We start from the raw sequence: 26084 nt of genomic DNA, 5'->3' as shown, positions 1-26084 counted from the left end.
CGTTTCGATTGCAATACGGATTAATATTTGGCCAAAAAGTCCTGGAAATTAAACTTGGTACTTGGCAAAGGAGATCCCATGATGTAGATGATCACCCAGATTGTATGGCTTACCAAAAATCCTTAAATAAGGCACACTACTTCGTCCTATCGTCTCCACCATTTACTCACCCGCCTACAAACTGGCCCGATTTCTGTCTGAGACCTTACATCCATTCACTGGTAAGACCACCTCGGCTGTACTTAACTCACTTGGTATCGTAAATTAAGGACATCTCACCATCTCCAGGTGATTTGCTCGTTAGTTTCGATGTAGTATCTTTGTTTACCAAAATTCCTGTGCCTGACACCATTGCAATCATTGGAGATTTGGTCCAACAAGGACTGAATGCTGATGTACCGGCCCTGGTGAAACACTGCCTCACCAACACTTACTTCACCTGGAATGGAATATTCTACAAACAGTTGTAGCCAATGTTTTCATGGAAAAGTTTGAGACAGATGCCATCCAGGCATCCACTCTACGTCCGTCCTTGTGGAAGAGATGCGTAGATGACACGTTTGTCATCTGGCCACATGGCCTGCCAGCTCTGAACCAATTCCTCAACCACAGCATTTCCATACACCCAGCCATCAAATTCACCATGGAGGTGGAAAAGAATGGCAAGTTACCGTTCTTGGATGTTTTAATCGAAAAGAGACCAGATGGCTCAATGGGACACTGTCTACAGGAAAGCCACCCATACGGATGCCTATCTAAAACCTGACGACCACCATCCATCCAAGAAGAATTCTCTCATCAAAACTATACCATAGAGCTCGTATTTCCAGTGAACTGGAGCACGTACACCAAGCTCTCAAGATGAATGGATATTCAGACTACACAATCCGTAAAGCTATCACCCCAACCGTAGGGAAAGAACCATCTGAGGACCCAATCAAAACCATCACCTTACCATACATAGCAGGGGTCACCAAAAATATTTCCAAAATCATGAGCAAACATAAGATCCAGGTTCGATTTAACACAGTACACACAATTCGTGATCTGGTCCGATCTGTTATATTTTTATTATTACCATAACTGAGAAAGTTTAATCCGACCAAACAATTAATTTAACAGCCCAGTATTCAATAAAACACGTAGGCTTTCGCGACAAATATCATCCATAATACAGCTTTGTCGGGTTCTATCGCGTAAATATATAAATGTTGCGTTAAACCCGCTATGGCTGCAGGGTTTTGGTAGTACATGTTGTTTACATGTTGTTTATGCCATTTATTGTGAAAATTCTGTCACAGTTCCTATGATTGCTTTTTCATTGCTTTCATGGCTTTATTTTGGTGATTTCGAAAAGTGTATTGGTTTAGCCATGTTTGTTTGTTGTAGTACAGAGTTAGACTGATGGCCTTAATCTAAGCTGTCTTGTGGTTGTTGTTGTTGTTTGACTTGCATCCCACTGGGATTTTTGCACACAGCGTTGGTGTACGGTGTTTTTTCTGCAATATTTTGCTGTCTTTTCTTGGATTTTCTGTTTGCACTTAGTCACATATTCACTTTAAGATGTTTTTTGTTCATGTTTTTGTTTTTTGTTTGTTGCGGTTGCACCCGATTCAAGAGCTGAATGGCTCACAGGGCTATACCTAATAAATGAACTTGAACTTGAACCACCCGACACAGCCAACTAGTAAGGGTTGACACGTAAACAGAACGTGCCAATTCGTCACTAGTACAGCACATCGCGGTGTGTTGGAGAGCCAAGCCACAACATTTACAATCCGAGTACGATGTTTCGCCAGTAATTACAGCCAGCTTCATCAGGCGACAGCCAGAGTTGTGGAGAAGTCCTGTTTCTTTCCTTAAACAGAGTGGTAGATGTGCTGACGTCACTCGTGAGCACTTCCTGTGCGATGTGGGGGGGGGGGTGTGAATGCACATAAATCATAATGGATATCCATTACCGGTTGGGTTATGTATATGGTAATGAAAGTTCATTATGCATGTGCGTTATGCGAGCTCATTGTTGACCTGTATAGGCATGCATTTAAACAATGTATTATTTGATCATTCTCTCAATTTCGATAGATTCTCTTATGAGTCTTTGCCTAGTAGTAGCTAGTTTTGCACAGAACTTCAACATTATCAAAAGCGTGTTCTGCCACTGCCGACCGTTGTATTTGGGATAATTTCATATTTACTTGGTGTTCTTTTAGTCTCGTGCTGATCATTCGCCCAACATATCATTTGCCACAAGTGCAATTAATGTAACAGCCCTACATTCACTTCTGAGTTATTCGAAACGCGATTTCCCCCCCCCCGCCCCCCCATATGTGCCCCTCACGGGCCTCCGTAGGAGCCGAGGCCTAGCCGCCTTCGACTGCGCCCGGCCAGCGGGGCCCGGGATTTATATTTTCTTTACAATTTCAACTAAAACCCATTTCCTTTCTTTTTTCTACGATTAACATTTTTTTATTTCACTTTAATTGTAATCTCCACAGTCGGCGGCGAGTGAGCAATGTCGGCATTTTCTGAGGCGGCGTTCGAGAAGAAGTTGTCGGAGCTGAGCAACTCTCAGCAGAGCGTCCAGACGCTGTCGCTGTGGCTCATCCACCACAGGAAGCACGCGCGAACCATCGCCAGGGTCTGGCACGGCAGCCTCAAGAACAGTAGGAACAGACTCATATCTGTGCTGTTGTTGTTGTCGTCTACACACGCGCGTTACGGCGTGCGGAGAAACGCCGTTGCATTTGCGCTGTTTCACGGGGCGCAGAGTCGTGTACCGTGCAGTGCGCAGGAGGTCGTGGGTCCCATCCCGACCCTGACGACGCCTGCTGCGTATTTGGAGTTTGCGTATCTTTCTTTCTTTCTCTCTCCGTGGTGAGATGTTGACGACCTCGCCCGGTGCGCAGGAGGTCGGGGGTCCCATACCGACCCTGACGACGCCTGCCGCCGCTGCTGCTGTGTAGTTGGAGTTTGCATCTCTCTGTCTCTCCCCGTAGTTGCGTAGATTTTCTCTGGGTTTCCCTCCACAGTTATAAACGTGCGTTTGAGATGATTTGGCTGCTCTAGATTCCGCACGGTAATGAGCCGCTTCGGTGAGCGGAATATCTCAGTGGGGCCTGAGCTGACAAAATAGAACCCCGATGTCTTGTGACCCCCATTGAATCCTCTAAAACTTAATATGTATTTTAAAGTAAATATTTATGTAAAACAAGTGAATATGCAAAGAGAAAAAAATATGTGAGGGGGGTCAATTAACTGTGGGTCACAAGACATATGGACCACCCTTGTATCGTACTGCAGAGTGTGAGGTCAACACGGGGACATTGGGCGCCTTGGGTACGGCAGCCTCAGGTAATCAAATTAGGAATTAGAGATATACACAGCACATGTTAGACTGTATATAATACACGTGAACGTGTTGCATTCCCATAGAATATGCCGTGATATTTCAGCGGTAAATCCTTGTACGGTGGTTGCGGGCGATTGACACGGGAGCTTCAAGAGAGATAACCAAACATTTGAATAAATAAAAACATACATTATCATATACAACATTATAAGAATGTTACAAGACTATACCCTACATACTACGGTAGAGTAATATACAATGTTGTACATTGTAAACATTTTTCATATTGCACGTGAAAATGTAATGCTATAATTCATGAGGTAAATATTGCTGTATTGAATAACACACTCTTATTGAATCTATACCACAGTATAGTGTGCACACTGTGTTCTAGTGTTGTGTACTTTGGGAAACATCGATCATAGAAGGGACCGATTTAAAAAATATAATACTTGCCACTGATAATAACCGTGGCCAGGGTTCGAACTCGGGTTGTTAGGTCTATAGTGCATGCAGTGTAGTTCACTAAAGTGGAAACCACTCCTGCACCCTCTACCATTCATGTGCCAGAGCACCATCTAAGGTAACAAAACCTGAGTGGTATCAATTGTTTGATAACCCCACTCATCTCAAATGGTTTTCACAAAATTCACCGTTATTGGCCACATAAATTGGACACATCAAAGTTTATGTTTCTCAGATGTTACGGACAAGTGAAATTCTCCCTGTGGTGGTGTGGAATTTTCTCCGGGTCCTCCGGTTTCTCCCACATTTAGAATCAACGTGTGTTTAGAGTATGTGGCCGCTATACATTTCCACATGATAAGCCACTTTGTTGAGCTATCATTTGTGGTCAGGTCACTTCTGAAAAAGAGCTGTATTGCTCAGTGGGCCTTACCTGGTAAAATAAGAAGTTTTGTTTAAATATCTGGTCCTGGCTTGTGGACTATTGCATGTCTGTACGTATGCCTGTTGGCGATGGGAATGTGTGTAGCGAAACCAAGCCGAAAGCTCACCTACCTCTACCTGGCCAACGACGTCATCCAGAACAGCAAGCGCAAGGGCCCCGAGCTCACACGAGAGTTTTCCTCAGTGCTGCTCGACGCCTTCTCCCACGTGGCCAGGTCTGAACGGTGTGCGGTCATGATATGGGTGCCATGGTGGTGAGATGTTAACTCCGTCGCCTGGTATGCAGTAGGGTGTGGGTTCGATCCCAACGCCTGTGTATTTGGAGTTTGCCTGTCTCTCTCACCTTGGTTGCATTGATTTTTCTACAGGTCCTCTGGTTTTTCCCTCCATATTTAGAAACGTGTTTAGAGTATTTGGCTGGAAACTTTCCACATGGTAAGCCACTTTGTTGAACTATCATTTGTGGCCAGGTCACTTCTGAAAAAGAGCTGTATTGCTCAGTGGACCTTACCTGCTAAAGTAAAAATAGTTTAGTATTTATATGAAGAATCTGTTTGAATCTCTCGAAGAGCAGCCTGTGAATGCTACACTGTTTGTCTCATGTGCGTGCAGAGAGGCGGATGACGGGTGCCAGACGCCCATGCAGCGGCTGCTCCACATCTGGCAGGAGAGAGCCGTGTACGATGGGGACTTCATCGAGCAGCTACTGCAGGCGGCAAGTACGGGCAGGTGCACCGACACGTGAGCAGGAGCACAGGCTCAAATGTGTGCAGACGTGTGCGGGAGCGGTAGTGAAGCGGTTAGCCCGCTGCACTCTGAACCCGTGACAATTACTTGAACCGGTCCTGGGCCTCCCCGAGGTCAACTCAGCCTCAAATGAGTACCTGTTTTGGTGTGTAAACATCGCCACTAGGGAGACAAAGGCGGCCGGGTGTGGTGCTGGCCATCTACCTCCCCATGTGCTGTGCCAGCCTTCATAGGTGCTCTCTAACAACACTTAACAGTCTGTTTAAGGCCATATGGAGGATATTCTTAGGTTTTTTCGGTATGGAGGATATTTGTCTTTTGGACGTTTGGGTGGCTAATATTTTGTCCCATAAAGCCTTGGCGCTACTTTCCTTGACCTAAAAATGCATCCGACCTCCCTCAAGTGCCAGGGTGACATCACTGCCACTTATCAGCAAATGGCGATGGTAGTTGTTTTGTGCATGGTATCTCCCGTGGCTTGTACCCAGAGCAAGGTGGCGTTGGCTGAGCACGCTGCTTGTGCAAGAACCACGCTGTGCTGCGTCTGCACTGTGCAGGCGAGAGAAAGGCGAAGAAGCGGACGCGCGAGCTGACGGTGCCCGTTCAGCCAACACGGCGGCGTCGGTTGGCAGAGGAAGAAGAGGAGGAGAACGATGAGGAGGATGAGGAGAAGGTGGTGGTACTGCCGGCGGCCGTGATGGAGGACGACCACTACCTGGAGAATGCTTCGCCCAAGGAACCGCCCGAGGTGACTGAGTTGGCGGCACCGTGGCATTTCTGTCTCTGTGTCCAGGAGAACCTTTAGAAGCCAGATTCGTTGGAGATGGACTTTTGAGGTATGCCAGAATACTTCCCCATAAGTAAATCAGATTCCAGCTGGAATACCTTTCGCACAAAAATTAATGATCAAAAATTGGAAAATGGAAGGCCCCACTGCTAGCAGAGCACATGGGAGATGGACGCAATAGTGGACCCTGTGGTGCATCAGGCGACCACGTGCTCCGATTGTGACACCCCTTCCGCTCTCTTTAGGGTTAAATTGTATACAAATATTTCTATTGTTTTATCATTAATAAAATGTAATTTTAAGATGCACACTTATAGAGGTGAAGTTTACTCGCATTAAACTGTAGCGATGTGTGACTTATTTGCTTAAAATTGGAAATGCTTCCAAATGTTTTATTATTGTTTTGTTAATGGTTACTATATGTTAAAGAACTGTAAATCTTAAGTGTATTAATTACATTTATAGTTTTGATTTAAAGCTTTCGTGACTGCAGGGATTCATATTCTTGGTTCTTTCGGTAAAGTCACGTAGAAGGAAAATAATACAAATATAAAACGATACAAATTCTCACGACGTTTAGACTGCAACACAAGCAATCATCATCAGGTGTGAAATCCACAGCAAGAAAATTTAAAAAAAGTGGCAGTTTTTCCTGACATCAGCACCACGGACAGCGATTTGGCAGTTGGCCAGATGGACGAGTCCATCTATGTTCGGAAAAGAGAGGGGGGGGAGCAGAAAATGGAATGCGGTCTGAAAGTCACCGTCAGCGTGAACACAATCAATTAAGACCCGAAATGGTTTATCAAATCCTTCCAATGATTGCTAAGCCAGAATCCATCTTCTCGGTTGAAATTGTCTCTATGTTTGTATATGTGAATAGCCTCATATTCCTTATACGTGACTTTACCGAAAGAACCAAGAATATACATTGATAGTGTTCTTATTTTGTATGGATATTAATTTAGAAACAACTACAAATCAGTGTCTAGGTTGTAAAGATGGCTCCGGCTTCAACAAATTGAATCCTACTCATGCCCTCGGAGATCGCTCGCTGTGGACACGCGTTCACACAGAGACCCATAGACATGCAGTGGACACACGTTCACACAGAGACCCATAGACATGCAGTGGACACGCGTTCACACAGAGACCCATAGACATACAGTGGACACGCGTTCACACAGAGACCCATAGACATGCAGTGGACACGCGTTCACACAGAGACCCATAGACATGCAGTGGACACGCGTTCACACAGAGACCCATAGACATGTAGTGGACACACGTTCACACAGAGACCCATAGACATGCAGTGGACACGCGTTCACACAGAGACCCATAGACATACAGTGGACACGCGTTCACACAGAGACACATAGACATGCAGTGGACACGTGTTCACACAGAGACCCATAGACATGCAGTGGACACGCGTTCACACAGAGACCCATAGACATACAGTGGACACGCGTTCACAGAGACCCATAGACATGCAGTGGACACGCGTTCACACAGAGACACATAGACATGCAGTGGACACGTGTTCACACAGAGACCCATAGACATGCAGTGGACAGGCATTCACACAGAGACTCATAGACTCGCACAGAGATCCGTAGACTTCCCACAGATCCGTAGGCTCGCAATGGACGTGAGTTCACGACGTGTTGCACTTTTGCGGTGCGCTTCAGTCAAATTTTGCAGATAATTTATTTTCCATTGGGAAAAAGTGATTTTACCTTCTATGGCCAATTCTCGAATATGATGTAGACCAGTACTTGCTAGGCAGTGAACTTCCTGATGTTTGGATGGTGATCGAGCTTATTTGGAATTAAGTTGACGTATGTATATATGTTGAACTTCTTTCGCACAGTACGTGCCAACCGCGCTGATCGGAAGTGCGGGGAAGGACAACAAACTAAACACCAAAGACTATTCTTCAGAAATTCGTTTTAAATCTAGACTTAGAAATGCATAGGTCCAGTGGCTTCCTAATATTGAAAGGAAGAGCCGTTCCAGACGGCCGCAGAAGCGAATCTGAAAGCGCGTGATGCGGTGACCATCTTTGTTCGATGGCTAGCCAAAAGTCGCTGCTGCAAGGATGACTGGAGTTTGCGTGATGGTTTATGCTCCTTGACGAGACTTTGTCCACCAGTTTTCAACGCTATTCAGCTTGCGACTTGGTCTTTCTTGCCATGCTCCAGAATGGCTTTCTCGATTCCAGGCGCAATTACAGGTCTCTACTTAGGTTGTGACCTCCCGTGACACGTTCATGCATGTGCTGGCCATCTTCTACATCTGTGTTGTACCGGGGTGGTGGTGGTGGCGGTGGTGACGAGAGGCGGGGGAGCTGGTGAGGGTCCTCACGGAGTTGGAGAGCGCCGCTTCGAGCGACGCCGCCGTGAGACGGAAGATTGCGTCGCTGCCGCTCGCGGTGCAGGACGTATCGCAGCTGTCACGGATCACCGGTGCGTACGCCCCTCCCCACTCGGACTTTGCGGCAGTGTCGACCAATGCGGTGTAATACAATGTGACAGTACACGAGAGCGATTGTGATGCAATGCAGTACTGTACGATGTGATGCAATGATACAGTGCAATGTATTATTTCGCACTGTACGTAGCCAACCGTGCTTATAATAGAGTTCAACATAATATAATGGGGTACAGCTTTGAAATATATTGCTAAACAACGCAGCTCTGTGTCACGAAATAAAAAAGTCCAATTGCAGTGCTACACTAATGTGCAGCGCATATTGTACAGCACCATATTGCGATGGAGTGATACGGTGCAGTGCACGCACCATACAACAAAGTGTAAAACGCAGTTTTGCACTTGTAGTTGGCCATGTGTGGTGGCGTCAATGTAAAAAATAGATACATTTCGTGCAAATATACAGGGTGGTTAAAAAACAAAGTTAACACTTCTGAGAATTTGCAACAACACCACAAGAAATGTGTCTCTGGCCTCAGGAGACCACCTGGAGAAGATTCCAGACACGCGTTGACAACGATGGCGAACAAGTGGAGACTCTTTAACGTTTTGAAGCTATTAACATGACAATTGTTATCATGTTACTGAGTATTATCCGTTCTTTTTCGACTAAAAACGATAGTCCCATTTAAGTGTTAAAAATGTTTTGAAGCACCCTGTGTTTATTTGGGAATCCCTGTGGCAACATCGCCCCTGCTGGCAAACTAATGCGCACTCGATGGATGGCACCGCATTCACCTTTGTTCCACACAAGGACAGCTGCCACCTGGGGTCCACTGCCTCAGGGTGCCTCGTTACGCACCCCATGGGGGGGGGGGGTAGATGTACCGTGTGGGAGGGGCATCGCGAATGTGTAAGCGACGACAATGATGGTGTGGTGGATGAATGGTCGCGGGCCACCCGCATGGCACGTGAGCCCAGACAGGGAGTCGGCGGAGCGGCTGACGCTTGTGGTGGACGACGCGTGCCTGCTGCTCGCCGACTACAACGGGCGACTGGCGGCCGAGCTGGAGGACCGGCGGCAGCTGGCGCGCATGCTCGCCGACTACACGCGCCGGCAGCAAGAGCAGCTGCGCGAAAAGGAGCGCAGGCTGGAGGTGCGGGGGCGGGCGCGGTCGTTTTTTAATTGCCGAGTCAACCGATGGGCATGGACGCGTGGCCGAGAAGTTTTGGCGAGTTGGAGTCGCCGACGGTCGTTGTTGCCGCTGGCTTCGTCTTCCCGCTCGGGAGGGGTACCCAGGGTGACCTCCTCACCACGCCCCTGCTATGGCACTGGAAGGGTTCCTCAACCGTATTTTCCGACGGGCCGTATAATGCAATGGTGCTGGTGGGCCACGGGATGTGTGTATGTTGAACTTCTTTCGCAGCGTACCGAGTCATCTGGGCTAATTGGAGGTGCGGGCGAAGGACAACAAACTAAACACAAAAAGCGGTTCTCAATAAATTAGTTTTCAATCTAAATGCGTTTTCCATCCACGTGACGTCACGCAGCGTCGTGACTTTATAACGTCCGTACGCGTGACTATAAAGAATGAAACGGGACTAATGAGAAAATACAAAATTAGATTTTTCAATCTGATTTAAAACCGTGTTGGTGCGCGTCTCTTCCCTTCCCCGTGCGCTCCCAGGAGTACAAACAGAAGCTGAACAGGGTGACGTGGGTGAGGAGGGAGCTGAAGGCGCACATCCAGAGTCTTCCCGACCTCTCTCAGCTGCCCAACGTTACGGGCGGCCTGGCCCCACTGCCCTCGGCGGGCGACCTCTTCTCTCTGTGAGCCTGGCCCCACACCCTGAATTACAGGAAGTTGATGCGCGAGAGGCATGACTCGAGGAAGCAGCGCCAGCGCTACCAAGCGTCTTATTTATGGCATTGGATCACTGCACCTGGTCCGCGTTTTTGCTTCTGGAGGTATGTTTTATTGATGTACCCTGCTGCTTGTGAAGTTTCTGCACCGTGCGTTGTATCATGGATGCATTTAATTACTTATTTGAAACCCAGGCTTCGATTGGCTGCTTGTCACTTGCCCCGGTGATTTGCGTTTCTACACAGACCGCTTTCGTTACGTGTTGATTCTATTCAATGCCCGAGGTCTGCGCTTGATTGGACTGCTGGCTGTGTATACAGATGTCCATCTGGTCTGCTGTGTGTGCAGCAAACCAGACAGACATCTCCCCATGTCTCCCTGCACCTCCCGAATGTTTCCCCTTGTCTCCTTACACCTACCCACGTCTCCCCTTGTCTCCATTGCACCTCCCTGCGTCTCCCTGAAACTACCCATGCTTCACCCATGTCTCTTTGAATCTCCCCAAGCTTCCCCCTTATGATCTTATTTTCGGGCAGTCTGCAGTTTGCTTTCTGGACAGGCACACAAAACTGCGTGGCTGTTGTTTTGTTGTTGTTGTCACGGACAGCAAAGTTCAGTATGTTGCAGTGGCTGTGCATGTGTCCCCCCTTATGTGCAGGCAAGAATTGCAATTTGTTTACGTACCGTTAAACCTCCATACTTTCAAGTCGACTTAGCCACGCTCTACCTGGCGAGTCATAGGTGTAGATTCTCATGGTTATAATTGCACAGTGGGAATTAATTTATTACTTATTTATTTTGGGGACGGGGGTGGGGGTTATGTTTTTGCATTAAAACCTAAAACGTAGTGCTGCAGAATGGGGGGGGGGTGCAAACCACTATTAGTTGCCTAAACCCAACACACAGTGGTACTGTGATCAGAATGTGCACGCTGGAACACATCCTGTCAATATATATAGTTTTTGTGGGAATTTGTGATTCGTTAGAACTGTCATTAAACTCCAGTCCGCATGCTTTATCGTCCCATGTCTGCCGATTGTTTAGATGGTTCAAATAATGTAAGTTTATCCGGGAAGTCTCACTGAGTCTCACGACTCCGTTTCAAGAGGTTTCTGCACTGAGATGCTTGGTCAGTTCCATTTTTTTTTATCCAGAAATGTTTCGTGTGCATGTGAGGGAATCAACACACCTGAAAAACACACCCATACATGGGGAAAATGTACATTGAACTTCTTTCGCACCGTACGTAGCCAACCGTGCTAATCGGAGGTGCACAGATAGGTTCGTGGGCCTGCTTGTTGTACTGCAATCGGCTGGCCACCTCAGAGTCTCGCAGCTTTTGGGAGCATCGCATGTTTGAATGATCCACCAACCCTTGGATCCAGAGCACTGGATCATCGGCATTCCCCACTTCACCCGACCAAAATACAGACAAAGCATATTTATGTACGAGCTATGTTTTACACTTGGTATTAATAATCACTCCGAGCGATTGTGTTCTTCTTTAAGGGCAGGAAGTCAACCTGCCCAATGCTGCACAGTGTGTGTACGTATGAATGTATGTGTATGTACACATACCTGTCAACCCATGCGGTTTACCCGTATTCTTGTACAGATCAATTCAGTTTTTAGCTCCATAACGGCATACAGCCGTTTCTCCCTTGTGATGGGATTTTGTGGGATGAATACTCTGGTTATTTCGGTAAAGTCACGTAGGTATAAAATACAAAAAATGTTTAAATCACGTTTCGGAAGCAACACAAGCGTCCGTCATTAAATCACGAAACGTCGTGATTTGTTTTTGTATTTTATTTTATACCTACGCGACTTTACCGAAAGAACCAAAGAGTATGGATCATTGCAGTCACGACAACTTCAGATCTCGACTTGTAGGATGAACTTTGAGATTTATAAGGGCACGGCGTGACCAATAAGGTCTGAATTGGTCTGTAATAAGGTCGGCACTAAATGTTGACTTAAAACTTTTGTGACTGCAGGGATTCATATTCTTTGGTTCTTTCGGGAAAGTGACGTTGATAGAAAAATAATGTGAATAATTTTTAAAAAAATGTTTCTATCTATATGACTTAAAGAATAAGTTTGGCACTGATAAGGGGTTGACAGGTATGACGTACAGCCCGTTAGTCCACTGCTATTTAAAGACCTCTCCACGCTGCATTGGCCATGGGGGTCGTGCTTCCAGACTGGTCAATGTGGGTTGGTGAAGGTGGCGGGGACGAACCCAGGACCTGTTCGGATATTGCTCGCTCACCGTCGATGTTAGCCGTGTCCAGGAATTGAACTCGGGGTTGCTGGGGTCATAGCGCAATGCGCCAAGCACTGAATCACAGCTCCATGTCTATTACCTTTGCTCCACCACCACTCGTTCACCGCACCACAAGAATCCACGCGGAGAGCTGCATTTTAACAGGATGCAAACACCGTAAAGGAGTGTAAATTGGTTAGAATTGGATTGCTTGACAAAGGTTTGAACATGTGGTAAAAAAATTATCTAAACTCAATTCTTAGAAGTCCCACTTGGGAAAACCCACACAGCAAACATCATCCCCTACATGCAGACCACCAATGCCGACTTGTAGCCCAGTATCACGTACACCTTCTGCTGTACAGACAGCTGCCACGAGTTCCCTTTGGCCAACAGTTTAGGAATTAACCATCCTGTAGTTACATAGGTTTTGTTATCCTACGTAATTATTAAATACAGATTGTGCAGCAATACATGTAACATTCACTGATCTGTGCTTTAATAAATAAAAATGTGTTATTTCTGTGAGTGGCGTACGTCACAAGCTTTGTGTGATTGCATCTCATGAAGAGTACAATCTACTCTCCAGTGACTGCATTGGCAGTGTAGTTAAATAACAGATTTAAGGCATCTTAACATCACCGATAGCACTTCCCTATAATAAACTGAAATAATGTACGTTATAGGTTGTACTTACAATCTCAGCCCGTCGGGATTTTTAAGGCTTCGCTTTGGTCACCAACCACTGGGAGCCACTTCAGTGCCTTTCTCCTGAACCCGATCCTCACTTATTGTGTTTCTCTACATGTAGCACGTAGAGTTGCGTACATATAATTCAAATGCAGCGTTTGTTAATCGTGGACATATATTCGACCTGTGCCGTACGCAATGTTGTCTGTTCCCAATTCACATTTGGGAATTAAAAAATACTATGAGCATGAAGAAGGCAGACTTCAATTGGTGCATCTAAATGTCGGGAAAAAACCTACGGAAAATACCTCTGATATTTAGTGTTCCATAGTCACGTGTGTGCGTGCGTGATTGTATAGCAGTGGTTGTGGTTTTCACTACACTGCTTTCGAACCCCACTGTCTGCACCTAAATTCCTGCATGCATCGGTGTCAATTGGAATCTAAACCTGGTCTGTGCCTGCCTTAGATCCGCTCCGCTTAAAACGAGTACCTCTTGCTGTGTTCATGAACCTAGGCACTGGGGAAACAAAGGTGGCCAGCAGTGCAGGGTGCTGCCGCCACCACTGCCTCGTTAAGTTCCTTTAATGGGTGCTCTCAAATGACACTTGTCATAACCCTTGTACAAGTCCTATTTTTTTAAGTATATACTGAACCTGTAGTGCACATTTTAGATGTTGCGTGTGGTTGAAATGCATTACGGTGGTTATTTTTAGCGTTGTGGTCAAGCGTCACGAGACTCGGTACTCTGTAAAAAAACATCAAAAGCTGCAATGAAATTCAGTTGTGTTCTTGTTGAAAAGCTATTTTTCCATCACTGCCGACATTGATTTCTCCAATTGGCATGAATTGGGAGTTTCGTTATGATAAAGATGTGAACAGTTTACGACGGTAAGTTTCCATAGTGCGTGTGATTTAACATGGATGCGATTTTTCCCGAGCCATTAATAAACGTACCATGTTGACAGGCTGATTGTGTCTGAGTGAATCGCGAATCCCAAGTGCCACACACCGGATAAAGTTATTTTAGGGAATGTGCCTATTGTCTTAACTTGGTGGGGGACAAGGCTGGGTAGGGAGTTGAACCCAGGAGGCCTGCCTCGACAGGGGAGAAGACGTCAAGAACGTTCTAAAGATCTGGCCAATTGGGCAGGAGCTCCCAACAAAGATGAGGTAATCAGGTTTTAGCCAACGGGCGGTAGTGACGTGAAGATACTGGTCTCGCCAAGGGGCATAAACCATGCGAATTCCAATCATCCTCGCAGCGGCTTATGGCTAGCCGTCAAACAAAGACAGTTACTGCATTATGCACTTTCAGATGCGCCTCTGCGGCTGTCTGGAACGCTCTTCCTTCCGATAAGAGGAAGCCACTGGAGCCATGCATTTTAAAATCTAGATAATTAACGCATTACTGTAGAAATGATTTTTTGCTTAGTTCTCCCCCGCACCTAATTAGCACGGTTGGCTACATACATCCAAGATTGGCTCCAGTGAGGTGAGGGGGTGGAGCTGGCTGCCTCGGGACGATTGAAGCACCGCACTCGTGGTGCTCGTGTCTGGGGTCGCGTTCATCGAGTCTCGGGGAGCACGTGGTGCCACGAGCGGCAGCCGCGTCTCCTCCTGCTCGTGTGACGGAAGCTCCCACCTGGAGGGCTCAGGTCCTGTAGCACAGGGAGCTCTCGGCCACAAGTGCTTTTCGTGTGATAATTGTTTTTTTTACCCTTTTATCTGGCAACAAAACTGACACCTTTTTTTACAAGGAGTCATGTTTGCATTGACCACAATACCTGCGGCCAGAATGCAAACAAAAAACACAACTCTGATAATGTATGCATTGTCCTTGAAATTGATTGGTCCACACCTGAGACAGCTTTTCTTAGAGCCTAGTCTCATGGTGTTGGACCAGATGACGCCAAAAGGTGTCAGTTTTGTTGCCAGATACAAGGGTAAAAAACAAATGATCATATTTTGCTATTGGCAAAGGAGGTTCCAATGGTGCTTCGTGTGTTGAGTGTCATAGTTGTCGCAAGGTTCCCTTGAGCCATATACTAGTATTAGCTAGGAAGTGTCTGCTGTAATGGTAAGTTACTCAGTAACGACTTTTGCAAAAAAATACAGGAATAAACGGTGCCCAAAAAGGTGGATAATCAATCTGCCTTTCCTTGGGCATCAAAGTTTGTTTACAAAGAAATTGATTGTTGGCTTGTTGTTTATTATAGATGTATGGCTTTGTGAAAAGTGTCTTCAGTCGAGAAATGGACATTCCATGGTTTACTACATTATTTGTAGTGTACATTGTCCTATATAGCAGTGGACAGCACGGTTTAGACATTGTCGTGCAACAACCCCTCGCCACCCATGGGGGTTACGTTCCTGAAAACCGCTGTGGTTGACAAAACCGCGGTTGTCAATACTACGGCCTTATGGGAAATGGGGGGTTAGGGAAAACGCAGCCACGGTCAAAGCCTAAGTTGCCTGTTCCTGCACTAACCACAAATAAAATACACAATGATATAAAAAAAACACATTAAATGTTCAAATAACAACATTTAAAGCAGTGAAGTCATGTTATTTACTTTTAATACAAGTTCAAGTCTATGGTGATGACGTTGACGGTGATGACGATGACGTTGATGACGAGGCAAGGGGCGACGAGGTGGTCGTCAGAAGAGGGGCTTTGCCCAGCCGCTCCCTCCACCTGGCGGTGGGAAGAGAGCGGTGGTGGGGGGGGGCAGCTGCGAGATGAGACATCCACGGAGGGACCAGATTGCCGGGCGATTTGAAATCGGAGGTCGTGCTGGTCGCCATGCTAAGCCACGGATCCAGAAAAACTTCGCACCGCGGTTAGCAAATCGGTTTGCGGCAGGAAAACCGTAAATACCATGGACGCAAAAACCGCGGTTGGTGAGGGATTACTGTTATTTATACTAAATTGGCATTTAACGATTCACCACCCCAGGAATTTAATGAATTGTCACGATTTAGCACAAAAACAAGAGCAGCTGCCATTCACAATGAAGTAGCGATGTCACCAAGTGCTTGTGCCAGGCAAGGTGCATTTTAATGCAATGTGGGTGTTGCAGGTCACGGTACACAGACCTATTTTTCATGGGTTATGAGACCCGGGCAACTGAATATAAACTCTCCGATGTATTTTATTAACATATTTACAATATCGTTCAGGACAACACAATGTAAAACACCGGCGCAAACAGGTCCTGTACTCCAGTATTCGCGAGGACAGATGAAACGCTTCCAAGGGGGGAACAGCGGCAGTGTAGTGGTCAGCGCGCTGCACTACGAACCCGGCGACCCGACTAGCACCAGTGACGATTACCCATGTCCACAGCACGGAACACACCGCCTAGATGATGAGCAGCTCCAAGATTACCGTTTGTTTTCTGAGTTCCATCTCCCTCTCATGATGTCCACCTCCGCTTAGCACGGTTGGCTACGTACGGTGCGAAATAAGTTCTACATACACACACACTTGATGGGCAGCATAAGTTTGTCTCCTGGAAACACCAACTTAAGTGCGTCATAAAAAATTACATTACGACATAGTATGAAATGAGACGTGAAGAAAACCCAATCTGCATACATACGGTCTACCAGGCTGAGAATGGCTGCTTCTATTCAGACTTTATTCAAACATCACATTGCAGGTCCAAATATGTTCATCTTTCTGCTTCCTTCATCACGCCGCTAAAGTTTGGAATTCCCTCCCAACCTTATCATTTGCAAAGTTCGTATGACCTTCCCCAATTCCAGAAACACAGACTCCATTAGACCTTCCCAGTAGCGGTGTTTGTCGCTGGCCAGTTGGCTAAATGTAATAAAGAAACCTACACTGCACACAGAAGGTGTGCCGACCGCTCGCGGGGAAGGAGGGAAGCTGCTGGCGTCTTGGTCCCGTCCCCCTTTCAGAGGTCCACGCTGCCCTTGGCCTTGAACTTCTTGGCGGAGCGCTCGCTGGAGCGCATGCATAACATGGAGCCGTAGATGTGGGACACGAAGCCTCCAAACGCCACGGTGAAGATGCTCTTCCGCTTGGGGATCACTGCAGGCGACGGACGCCAATAAGAAACCCAACTCCAACCACCGACGTCAGCCCGACATTAGGAAGCTCCTGGAGCTGTGCGCTTTTAAATCTAAATTGAAAACTCATTTCTTTACAACTGCTTCTTGTGTTTAGTTTGTTTTCCTTCCCCCGCACCTCCAATTATCATGGTTGGCCAAGTACGGTGCGAAAGAAGTTCAACAACAACAAATGTACATACAACCCAGACACACGAAACCCTCCATCGTGCAAAGCATTGCTGACCCTGGCACCAACCCAGCTGTCTATCATAGCCCTCAAGCATCACAACTCTAACATAAACCATAACCCCAATGCAGTTGTCAACCATGATATAAATCCTAGTCCTAATGTAAACCATAATATGGTATTGTTATATTTGATTTGTATTATTGTTTACCCAGGAAAGCTTCCCCGAGTCTCATAACTCTTTTCAGGAGCACCTTGCAAAGGTTTGCAGGAGAGGGCAATGATCACTATGCGTATTCCAATTCAGTAATTTGCTTGGAATTATCATATCTGGCACATTTGGACTCTGACGCAGGCACACAACGGCCTGCTCTTTACGAATGCATCTTTGTCATCCACTGTGAAGCAGACGGCGCGTATTATTAGGGTTGTTACACACAACCGCGGTATTAACCAAGGCGGCCGCTGGAATCGAACCATCAACCTCTGTAACAAGCGGCAGCACACTGCCGCTGGGCTACATCACCACCCCGATAACGAATTTACCGTAAACTTGATGGCAATCGTGAACCTCATTTAAACTATGAGCCTGAAGTCAATTATAAGCCTCATGTAAACCCTAACAATAGCAAACCCACCCCAAATAGACTCCAACCCCGATGAATAATGAAGTACAGCCCTTGATCATTCTCCTGCTGGGTGAACGCCTCCCCATGGCGTAGGTACGTACACGTTGAACTTCTTTCACACCGCATGTAGCAAACCATGCTCATCGGACGTGCGAAACTACTCACGGAGGTTGTTTGACCGTACTTCGGCAATGTGATGCCCCAGACTGATTCGTACATCGAATACCACTGGCGGCCGTGGGTAACATCAGTGGTGATCGATGTAAATCCCAAAGCAATTGAAACACTGGTGGCATCAAAACATTTATGCATAAACATGATGATGTGTGCATTATGGGGACTTGGTCACAGTGTGTTTTTTGTGTCCCTTAAAATGCCGGCCGAAATAATTCACCTCGTACAACGATACATGATCAAACAAAACACAAGCTCTGCTGAACGTCGGGGGAAAACATGTGCTTAAGGGTATTTGGCTGCTGTAAATTTCCACACGATGATGAGCCACTTCGTTGAGCGATCGTTTGTGATAACCAGGTCGCTTATGAAAATGAGCTACATAGCTTAGCGGGCCTTACCTGGTAAAATTAAAAGTTTAGATTTGAGTTTCAAGAGGAAGCTGGATGGCGTGGGGACGAGCGTGGGTTGCCTCATATTGCAGTCACCCTCACCACCACTCACCCTTCAGTTTGTCGTCCTTCGTGATGATCTTGAACACATTCTTGAGCTCCTGGATCATGATCCCTGTCGTTCCCACGTACGTGGGACACTTTGACTTCTCCACTGCGGCGTTCAAAAAAAGTAATTAACCGACTGGCAAGCCAGGCCACGAAAGGAGCCAACTACAGCATGTTATGGGAATCGGTCGTACACACACACGCGCACACGTAAACTTGAAAATGTACATGCAAATGACTGCACGCATTAGGCACACACACACTTGGGGCTGCATTCTTAACCCTTTCCTGTTCCAAGTCCCGTTCACCGCTGAATCTCAGAACTCGCAAGTGGTTCGCACTAATTTTATATGGAGAGCCATAGTGCCGTTGTTTTTAAAGACACCGTTCTCACCGCAGAGAACTGTAGCGACACGAGCGCACTATGATAGCTGGTGCCATTCTGTGCCACACGCCCTCCCCCACATCGCCTTGTGGGAGCCTCAGTTACTTTATTTCTAGTTTTTCTTCCGGTTTCCGTTCCGACGGCGTACATGTACGTGCACGTGTACTCCGTCAAAATGGAAGGAAAACTGATGGCGTGCACGTACGCACATCGTCGGAACGGGAGAGGATTAATCGCGACTCAGCTTTGGCTCCGCCTCGAACGCACAAGATCAGCTCAGGCTTGAGATGCTCGCTCTGCTTTCAAAGACACACGAGTGAGCGACTCGGCCATGGCTCAGCTCAGTCTCGGCTCACGGAATTCCCCGAGTGTGGCTGGGACCGTGCAGGCCGGCTTGGGTTGGGCGTGGCTCTGAGCCAACTCACTCGAGCCGGAACCAACCCAGAGCCAGAGCCGTGATAAAAAATACGGGCCCTTACACTGCACGTGCTCGCACCTCCGATGAGCACGGTTGGCTATGTACGGTGCGAAAGAAGTTCAACATACATACATTCCCAGGACACGGTATTTTCTAGATGGTAATTTTGTATAAAAATTACTCAAATGTTTGGAGATCATCTTACTCTCAGGATGACATTCTAATCTGGAGAACACGGTAACGCTAGGTACGGTGCGAAAGAAGTTCAACATACGTACATACACTTGATTCAAATGCACACGCCTTCCAGCTGCGCAGGAGCATTATTATAATAAAACTTCCCCTTCTCTTCTGCCTATGACTATCTTGTAGAATATATACTATATATACAATACTGTCTAAATGATGTGTATGTAAAATACTGTCTTTGTACAGCGTCTTGAGATGCAGTTGTGCATCCACGCTATATAAATCCAAATTGTATTGTATATCGCGTTGGCGTTCACAAACTGGCATTCTTTAACGCCGCTTGTTCTGGCAGCCTGCTCAGGCGAAACTCCGTGTTTGCACCTCACCGGTGATGATGGCTCCGTGTAGGTCGGCCTTCAGCATCTTCATCTGGATCTGCTCCGAGCGCCTGGAACGATGGGAGAGAGAGATTCATGTCAGAGTCGCGTCATCCGTCTGTGGCCGATTAACTCATCCCATCTGATACCACCGTAAGAAACATCCACGTGGTTTGATTACTCGCGAACGTTGAAGTTAAGCGCGTAGCAGCATCCACCCTCTTCCTAGGGGGCCCCAAGCCCCGAACAGACCCCCTTCTTCCTATCCCCAAGTCTCAACAGTAACGGTCGAACCGATGGCACCGCGAGAACTATGGCCGACCCCTTTGTGTACACATGTCTGTATGTTGAACTTCTTTCGCACCGTACATAGCCAGGAGTGCTAATAGGAGGTGCGGGGGTAGGGCAACAAACTAATGATGAGGTTCTCTATTGTGTCTTGGCCGAGGTAATTAATATTTTTAAAACGCGTGCTATGTTTTAGCCAAATTATGTTCCGATTATGTTATTAGCATCACGTTATGATACTAAGATGTTTCCATGCGGAACTCTTTTTAGAGAATGGTAGATGTTAAGGAATGGCCTCTGGAGAGTTATTAATACTGCGGTTGTGTTTAATAACCATAATAATAAACGCCACCTGCTTCACAGTGGTTATTGAAAATGCAGTCGCATCGTTCACAAGTGAATGCGAAATATGGCAGATTTGAAAATTCCCAGATTACTGAATTGAAATGCACATAGCAATCATCACCCTTTCCTGCAAATCTTGGCAGGATCCTCGAGAAAGGGAGATGTTAATGAATGGCCTCTGGAATGTGAGGTCAAAACTACTTCTGAGTTTCCTTCAAATATCTCTTATTCACACTTCGTATTGTGTCTTATCTCAAGCTCTGCCAGTGGTGTTCATCACATGGCAATAAAACTTTAAGTGCTTATCGCTGGAACTTGACAAATTAGATTAAAATAACATTTTAAATGTTGGGTTTTTTCTGTGTAGTCATTGATGATGGCACTGAGACCATTATTTCACTACACTTGAGAACCCAGAATAAACACAGGTGACAAACCTGGATTTCTAAAACAGGACCTCAGCGGCGTCGACTCTAAAACAAATCCATTTCTTATTTGCCAGCCAAGGCCCACTGAGCTATATGGCTCTTTTTCAGAAGCGACCTGCCAACACATGATAGCTCACGTGATAAGTGAGTTATCATGTTGAAATTTCTAGCAGCCAAATTTTCTAAAGGCATGTTTCTAAATGTGGAGGGAAAAACCAGAGGAGCAGGAGAAAAATCCACGCGACCACGGGGAGAACATGCAAACTCCAAATATACAGCAGGCGTCAGGGTTGGGATCGAACCCACGACCTCCTGCATACCAAGCGAGGTAGTTAACATCTTGCCACCGCCCCACTCACTGCGCTAACACAGGCATTATGATGAACCCACTTAGACACCCGGCCACTTGGTGTATATACAAACACATTTAACTTAATTAAAAAATTCAGTAATCTCATAACTCTCATGAACCGCACTCATGACTCTCATGACCCGCACTCATGAAGCAGTGCATATGTGCTGGTCAAGTACTGTAACACGCTATTAGTCACCTGAGCAACTTGGGAGTGTGAAAACTGGGTCATGTGATGAATGAAAGGCAGAGACGTACGTTGTGGACTTGAGTCCCCCAAAGAGGTCGTCAATGTACTGCAGCCAGAGTTGGTGGAGGGGCAGGAACAGGGCGTACCTGTCGAGAGACATACGACACACGAGTGACAAAGAGGTTAGGGGCTCTCATTCTCCGTGCGAAACACAATGATGCTTCTCCCATGGCCGCCGTTCCTTCACTGGGACACAAGTGCTGCAGCCAGTTAGACAGCATTTGGTCAGCTGACATAGTGGCAGGGCATTCGACGAACAATCGGAAGGTATTAAGTTCAAACACTCGTCAAGAATCGTCTAAGCCAATCATTTGTCTGGGGTCGATAACAAAACATTTGCACCACTTTGTTGGAATGGAACAGTGGGTGCGCTATGGATGAAATGGCACCTCGACATTGGAACGTGGAATATCCACCGCTGGCTCAGAGACACGCCAACTGAAATTAACCGATTGATTGATTATATAGTTATTGATAATTGTGAACATAGTGGAGAAATTGGTTTTATATTGCAGATGGGTTAAAAAAAACTGTAGTGCACGAGTGACTGAAAGCACTGGATAGAGAAAAGATTTCACAGGCAGAGGATAAGAGATGACGGCAGATAATAAATGAAAATACTGAGCAGAAACAGTGATGAAGAATAAGAGCAGACGAGGAATGAAAACATAAAATGAACGGCTAATAGAAATGATCACAGACAAAGGATAAGAGCGGTTGACGTATTATTAAACAATAAATAAGCAATTTGATAGAAACATTCACGGGAAAAGTAGGCAAGCAGTCGCCAAATAAAATAATCGGTGCAGCCGGCAGACGCCACCTCTGGTTCTCCGGCCGGATGTCGAAGAGGCCCAGACGACGGCGCTCGCGGGACGACAGCGGGCGGCCCGACGCTGGCGACACGCTACAAGAGGCCGCTGACGACGATGCCGCTGCCGCCACCTTCTTCTTCTTGCGCTTGGCGCGAGCTCCCTTCCCGTCCTTGTTCAGCACAACGGCGTGCCGCTTCAGCTTCTCCTCCAGCAGGTCGGGCTTGGCGCGCGGCATGACGCGCCGCAGCATGGCGCTCACAAACTGCCTGCTCCTGTCCCTGCCGAGTGGCTGCGTGGCGCCGAGGGGAGAGCAGCAGAGAGCGCAGTCAGGATGGTTGGGGGCGGGTGGGGGTTGGTGCAGCGGAGGGTGTGAAGGAATAGAAGCGGTGACAATGTTAGCGGAGTCATTCTAGAAGGGGGCTTAGAGCTATTCCCAGCGATTATTTGCAGGAGCACTCGCACGGTGGTCGGGTGGGTGACGATTCGTCACGGAGTAAGGACGTGTCTCCCGAATTGAGGGCCTAGCAGGCACTTGGTGGTGCGTGGGTGCTGTGCTCTGGATGGAGACGATATTGAGAACTGCCATGATCCTGGAGTTATGTCGAGGTGTTTTGATTGGTAAGGACGGTTTTTAAAACTCGCCTGGATGCTGGCCGCCTCCACCTCGGCCGGAGAGAGACATCCATAAATTCCTGCAAGAGGAAACATCACAAACAGGGTCACGTCAAGCGGCATGTACTAATCCATCTCTTCACGTCGATTTTTGATATGTGCATAAAAACACCCTCGTAAGGACAGCTTATTTGTTTCAGTTGATTCATGGAAAGGACCAACTGCAACATTACATTTATAGACAATTTTACGAGCTCAATTATGCACTACAACACAATCGCTAAAAATTAACTCTTGTGATGGCCTCGATGCTTCACCATCAACATCCGCTCAACAGAATCATCCATTCTACAGCTCCCCAAAACAATGTTGTCACAGGGCACGAATAAAATGTTCAAATGCTTCTTTATATTTGTTATTGAGTAACAGCTAACCCAGTGGGCAGTGATTAATCTTTTTTGTTTACGTAACATTTCATATTGCTCTTCTTTAGCCTTAATGGGCACCAACAATCCGTGCAGCAACTTCCAGCAGTGGATACAATTTAGTTGCTTACATTTCATATTTTTTGTACACGGTCAACATAAACGTCGTTCTGTAAACAGTCTGGAATTTACTTCTTGTATATTTTACTCACCGACTCTACTGAATCAATGGGCATCAGCACGAAAGAGGTAAATATTGTTTTAACTCGCCTTTTGCCTGTCCAAGGACGGGTGTATTGCAGTAAATTTGAAACTTGCAAGCGAAAATCACGTGACGTGATATTCATTGCATCCATTCGTGTGCAATCTGTCACGCCACGGTGACACAGAGCTATTTCATGTCAAGGTTATAATCCCTTGTTCATCACGACGTCCTTTTTACTTCGATGTCTCAGTAGCGTTACGGAGATCACGTGACGTGAGGGTTCTGCCTTTGTAGTGAGGGTTGTGAGTTGACGCCGAGGAGGGGGGAGGAGGCGCCTCGCCCCCCATGTGGAATGAAGTCACCCGCTAATTATTATGAATGGGGGGGGTGTACATGTGGAGTGACGTCACCTGCTCATGATTATTAATGAGGGGGGCTGGTCGCCGTGGAGTGACGTCACGCACGGGACACACAGACATTCTTGGCTCATTATCGTCGTAAATTAGTTGTAATATTGAGCTGTGCCCATTAGGCTATTAATGTAATGCAACAGATATCTAGATTTTGCTAATGTCTCGTAAGTTTATCCCATTCTCGTTCACGGTCAATTCTACATAAATAATTCCCGCATGAAACGAAATCCTGCTTAAAAGAATAATTGTATTTTAAGATACACGTGGCAAATACTCTAATTGTGTCCAGTGGCTCTATGTGGGGGGAGTCTTGGATGTGTGGCCATTGAGTCGGTCTTTGGCCAATATTTGTGGAAGTTTATTTGGAATAATTATCACGGAGTAACACAAATTCTGCCTCCACCCCCCCCCCCCCCCGAAGATCCGAGCCAACTTCAAGACGATGGCAGGGCACTGTTTTATTCAAACCCTCTTTGACTGCTCCACTAGTAAGGCTATGATTCAGATAACGCCTATTACATCAAGTTAAATCGCACCTCCGATTAGCACGGTTGGCTTCGTACGGCGCGAAAGAAGTTCAACATACATACAAGTCACCCCTCTTCATGGCTTGCTCATAGTAAGCCGCGGTGGCTAGGAGATGTTGACGACCTCGCCTGCGATACAGGAGGTCGTGGGTTCGATCCCGACCCTGACGCCTGCTGCTGCATGTTTGGGGTGGCGCGTCTCTCGCTCTCAAAGTCCTCCGGCTATTTGACTCCATATTCAGAATCACGCGCTTAGAGCATTTGGCTGCTTTAAACTTCCACTTCGTTGAGCGATCATTTGTGGCCAAGTCGCTTAAGAAAAAAAATCTATACATCTCAGTGGGCCTCGTCTGGTCAAATTCAATTATAGTATTAAAGTACCGCTTACAGTCCTCGCGTGCATAATTGTATTGTTAAAAATGTTATCTTCTCAATGTATTTATGCCGTTGACTGCGACCAAATCACTCGAAAGTTATCCGACCTTATCAGACCACAGAAGCTAAGCGGTTGTTGAGCGTGGGGAGGGCTCGATGGATGCCGATACACAGCGCACCACCACCGGGTTGGGTTGCTGTGCCGCTAATTCCACCGTTGTACTGTATTCTATGTCGCCGCGTGTATGGCTGCCCCCCCAGCCGAACACGTGCACTGAACCGGCGGCTCTCAAACTAGTTTAGTAAAAGACAACCCCCCCCCCCCCCAAACAAAATGTATCTCTTCTTTGTAAAGTCGCCGATCCCGGGTCTGGAGTCTGCGCGTCTCCCGCTCGCTCCGTGGTCGCTGGGAATGTCTCCGGATCCTCCGGCATCGCCCGAGCCGCGCCGAGGCCTGTGGCACCACAGCGAGAAATGTGCCGCCGTGAAACCGCCCGACGCTGAGGCGGGGCGAGCGCGTCTCACCGTGCCCATCGCGCTTGCTCGCCATCTCTGCAGCTGCAGCAGCAACAACAACGACGACGAAGACGACGACGCGAGATCCGAGTCCAAACACGCAGCTCGCTCCCTCGCCCGCCTCGCCAAACAATCTGGTGGGGGGGGGGGGTCGACGTGACGTCACACACACGGGGGTGGGGTCATGGGTCGCCTCGCGGAATCGATTCCCGCGCGCGTGTCGATAACTGCGCTCCACCGCTATCGATTGTCGATTCCGATACGCGCCGTGCTCTCACGCCTTGGGGTTATCGTTGTTGTGATCCGGGAGAGCCACGAAACACGAAGTGCCAAGTGTGGGAGAGGTAAACAAAGTCACGATAATCGTGATGTTTGATCTCGTATCGCGAAACATTTAAATCGGCGCGATAACCCCACGTGACTCGTTCGGTAGGATGACGTCACGCCAATCGCCTCGGCCCCATGCTGATTGTGAAACTCGTTCTGGGTGAAGATGACGTCGCAACGATCCCAAGTTACTCATTCGGTAGAGATGACGTCACG

At 47.1% G+C, this 26084-nt stretch overlaps 2 protein-coding genes across 3 annotated transcripts; one reads left to right on the top strand and one right to left on the bottom strand.

Annotated features, from left to right (window-relative positions):
- Positions 1-2338: 2338 nt before the first annotated feature.
- On the top strand, positions 2339-14016 carry LOC144732254 (regulation of nuclear pre-mRNA domain-containing protein 1B-like). Of its 2 annotated transcripts, XR_013588170.1 has the most exons (8): positions 2339-2666; positions 4347-4476; positions 4874-4980; positions 5566-5756; positions 8140-8266; positions 9213-9388; positions 9920-10200; positions 11141-14016. XR_013588170.1 is itself a non-coding variant. In XM_078613673.1 (7 exons), exons 1-7 carry the CDS (start codon positions 2516-2518, stop codon positions 10064-10066), a joined length of 1029 nt encoding a protein of 342 aa, XP_078469799.1. In that variant the 5' UTR covers positions 2339-2515; the 3' UTR covers positions 10067-14016. The 2 variants fall into 2 exon arrangements, 1 of the variants encoding a protein (XP_078469799.1); XM_078613673.1 differs by having other exon boundaries at positions 9920-14016.
- A 2172-nt stretch (positions 14017-16188) lies between these two features.
- On the bottom strand, positions 16189-25700 carry POP4 (POP4 ribonuclease P/MRP subunit). Its single transcript, XM_078613674.1, has 7 exons — positions 25551-25700; positions 23111-23160; positions 22477-22757; positions 21662-21739; positions 20000-20061; positions 18626-18727; positions 16189-17111 (listed from the first exon to the last, which is right to left on the bottom strand). Exons 1-7 carry the CDS (start codon positions 25573-25575, stop codon positions 16975-16977), a joined length of 735 nt encoding a protein of 244 aa, XP_078469800.1. The 5' UTR covers positions 25576-25700; the 3' UTR covers positions 16189-16974.
- Between the last annotated feature and the right edge of the window lie 384 nt (positions 25701-26084).

This window comes from Lampetra planeri, chromosome 42 (assembly GCF_965212315.1).
Source record: "Lampetra planeri chromosome 42, kcLamPlan1.2.h2, whole genome shotgun sequence".
In the NCBI taxonomy this organism is placed as follows: Eukaryota; Metazoa; Chordata; class Hyperoartia; order Petromyzontiformes; family Petromyzontidae; genus Lampetra; species Lampetra planeri.
Note: the sequence above shows the minus strand (reverse complement) of the source record. Positions and strands in the feature narration are given on the sequence as shown.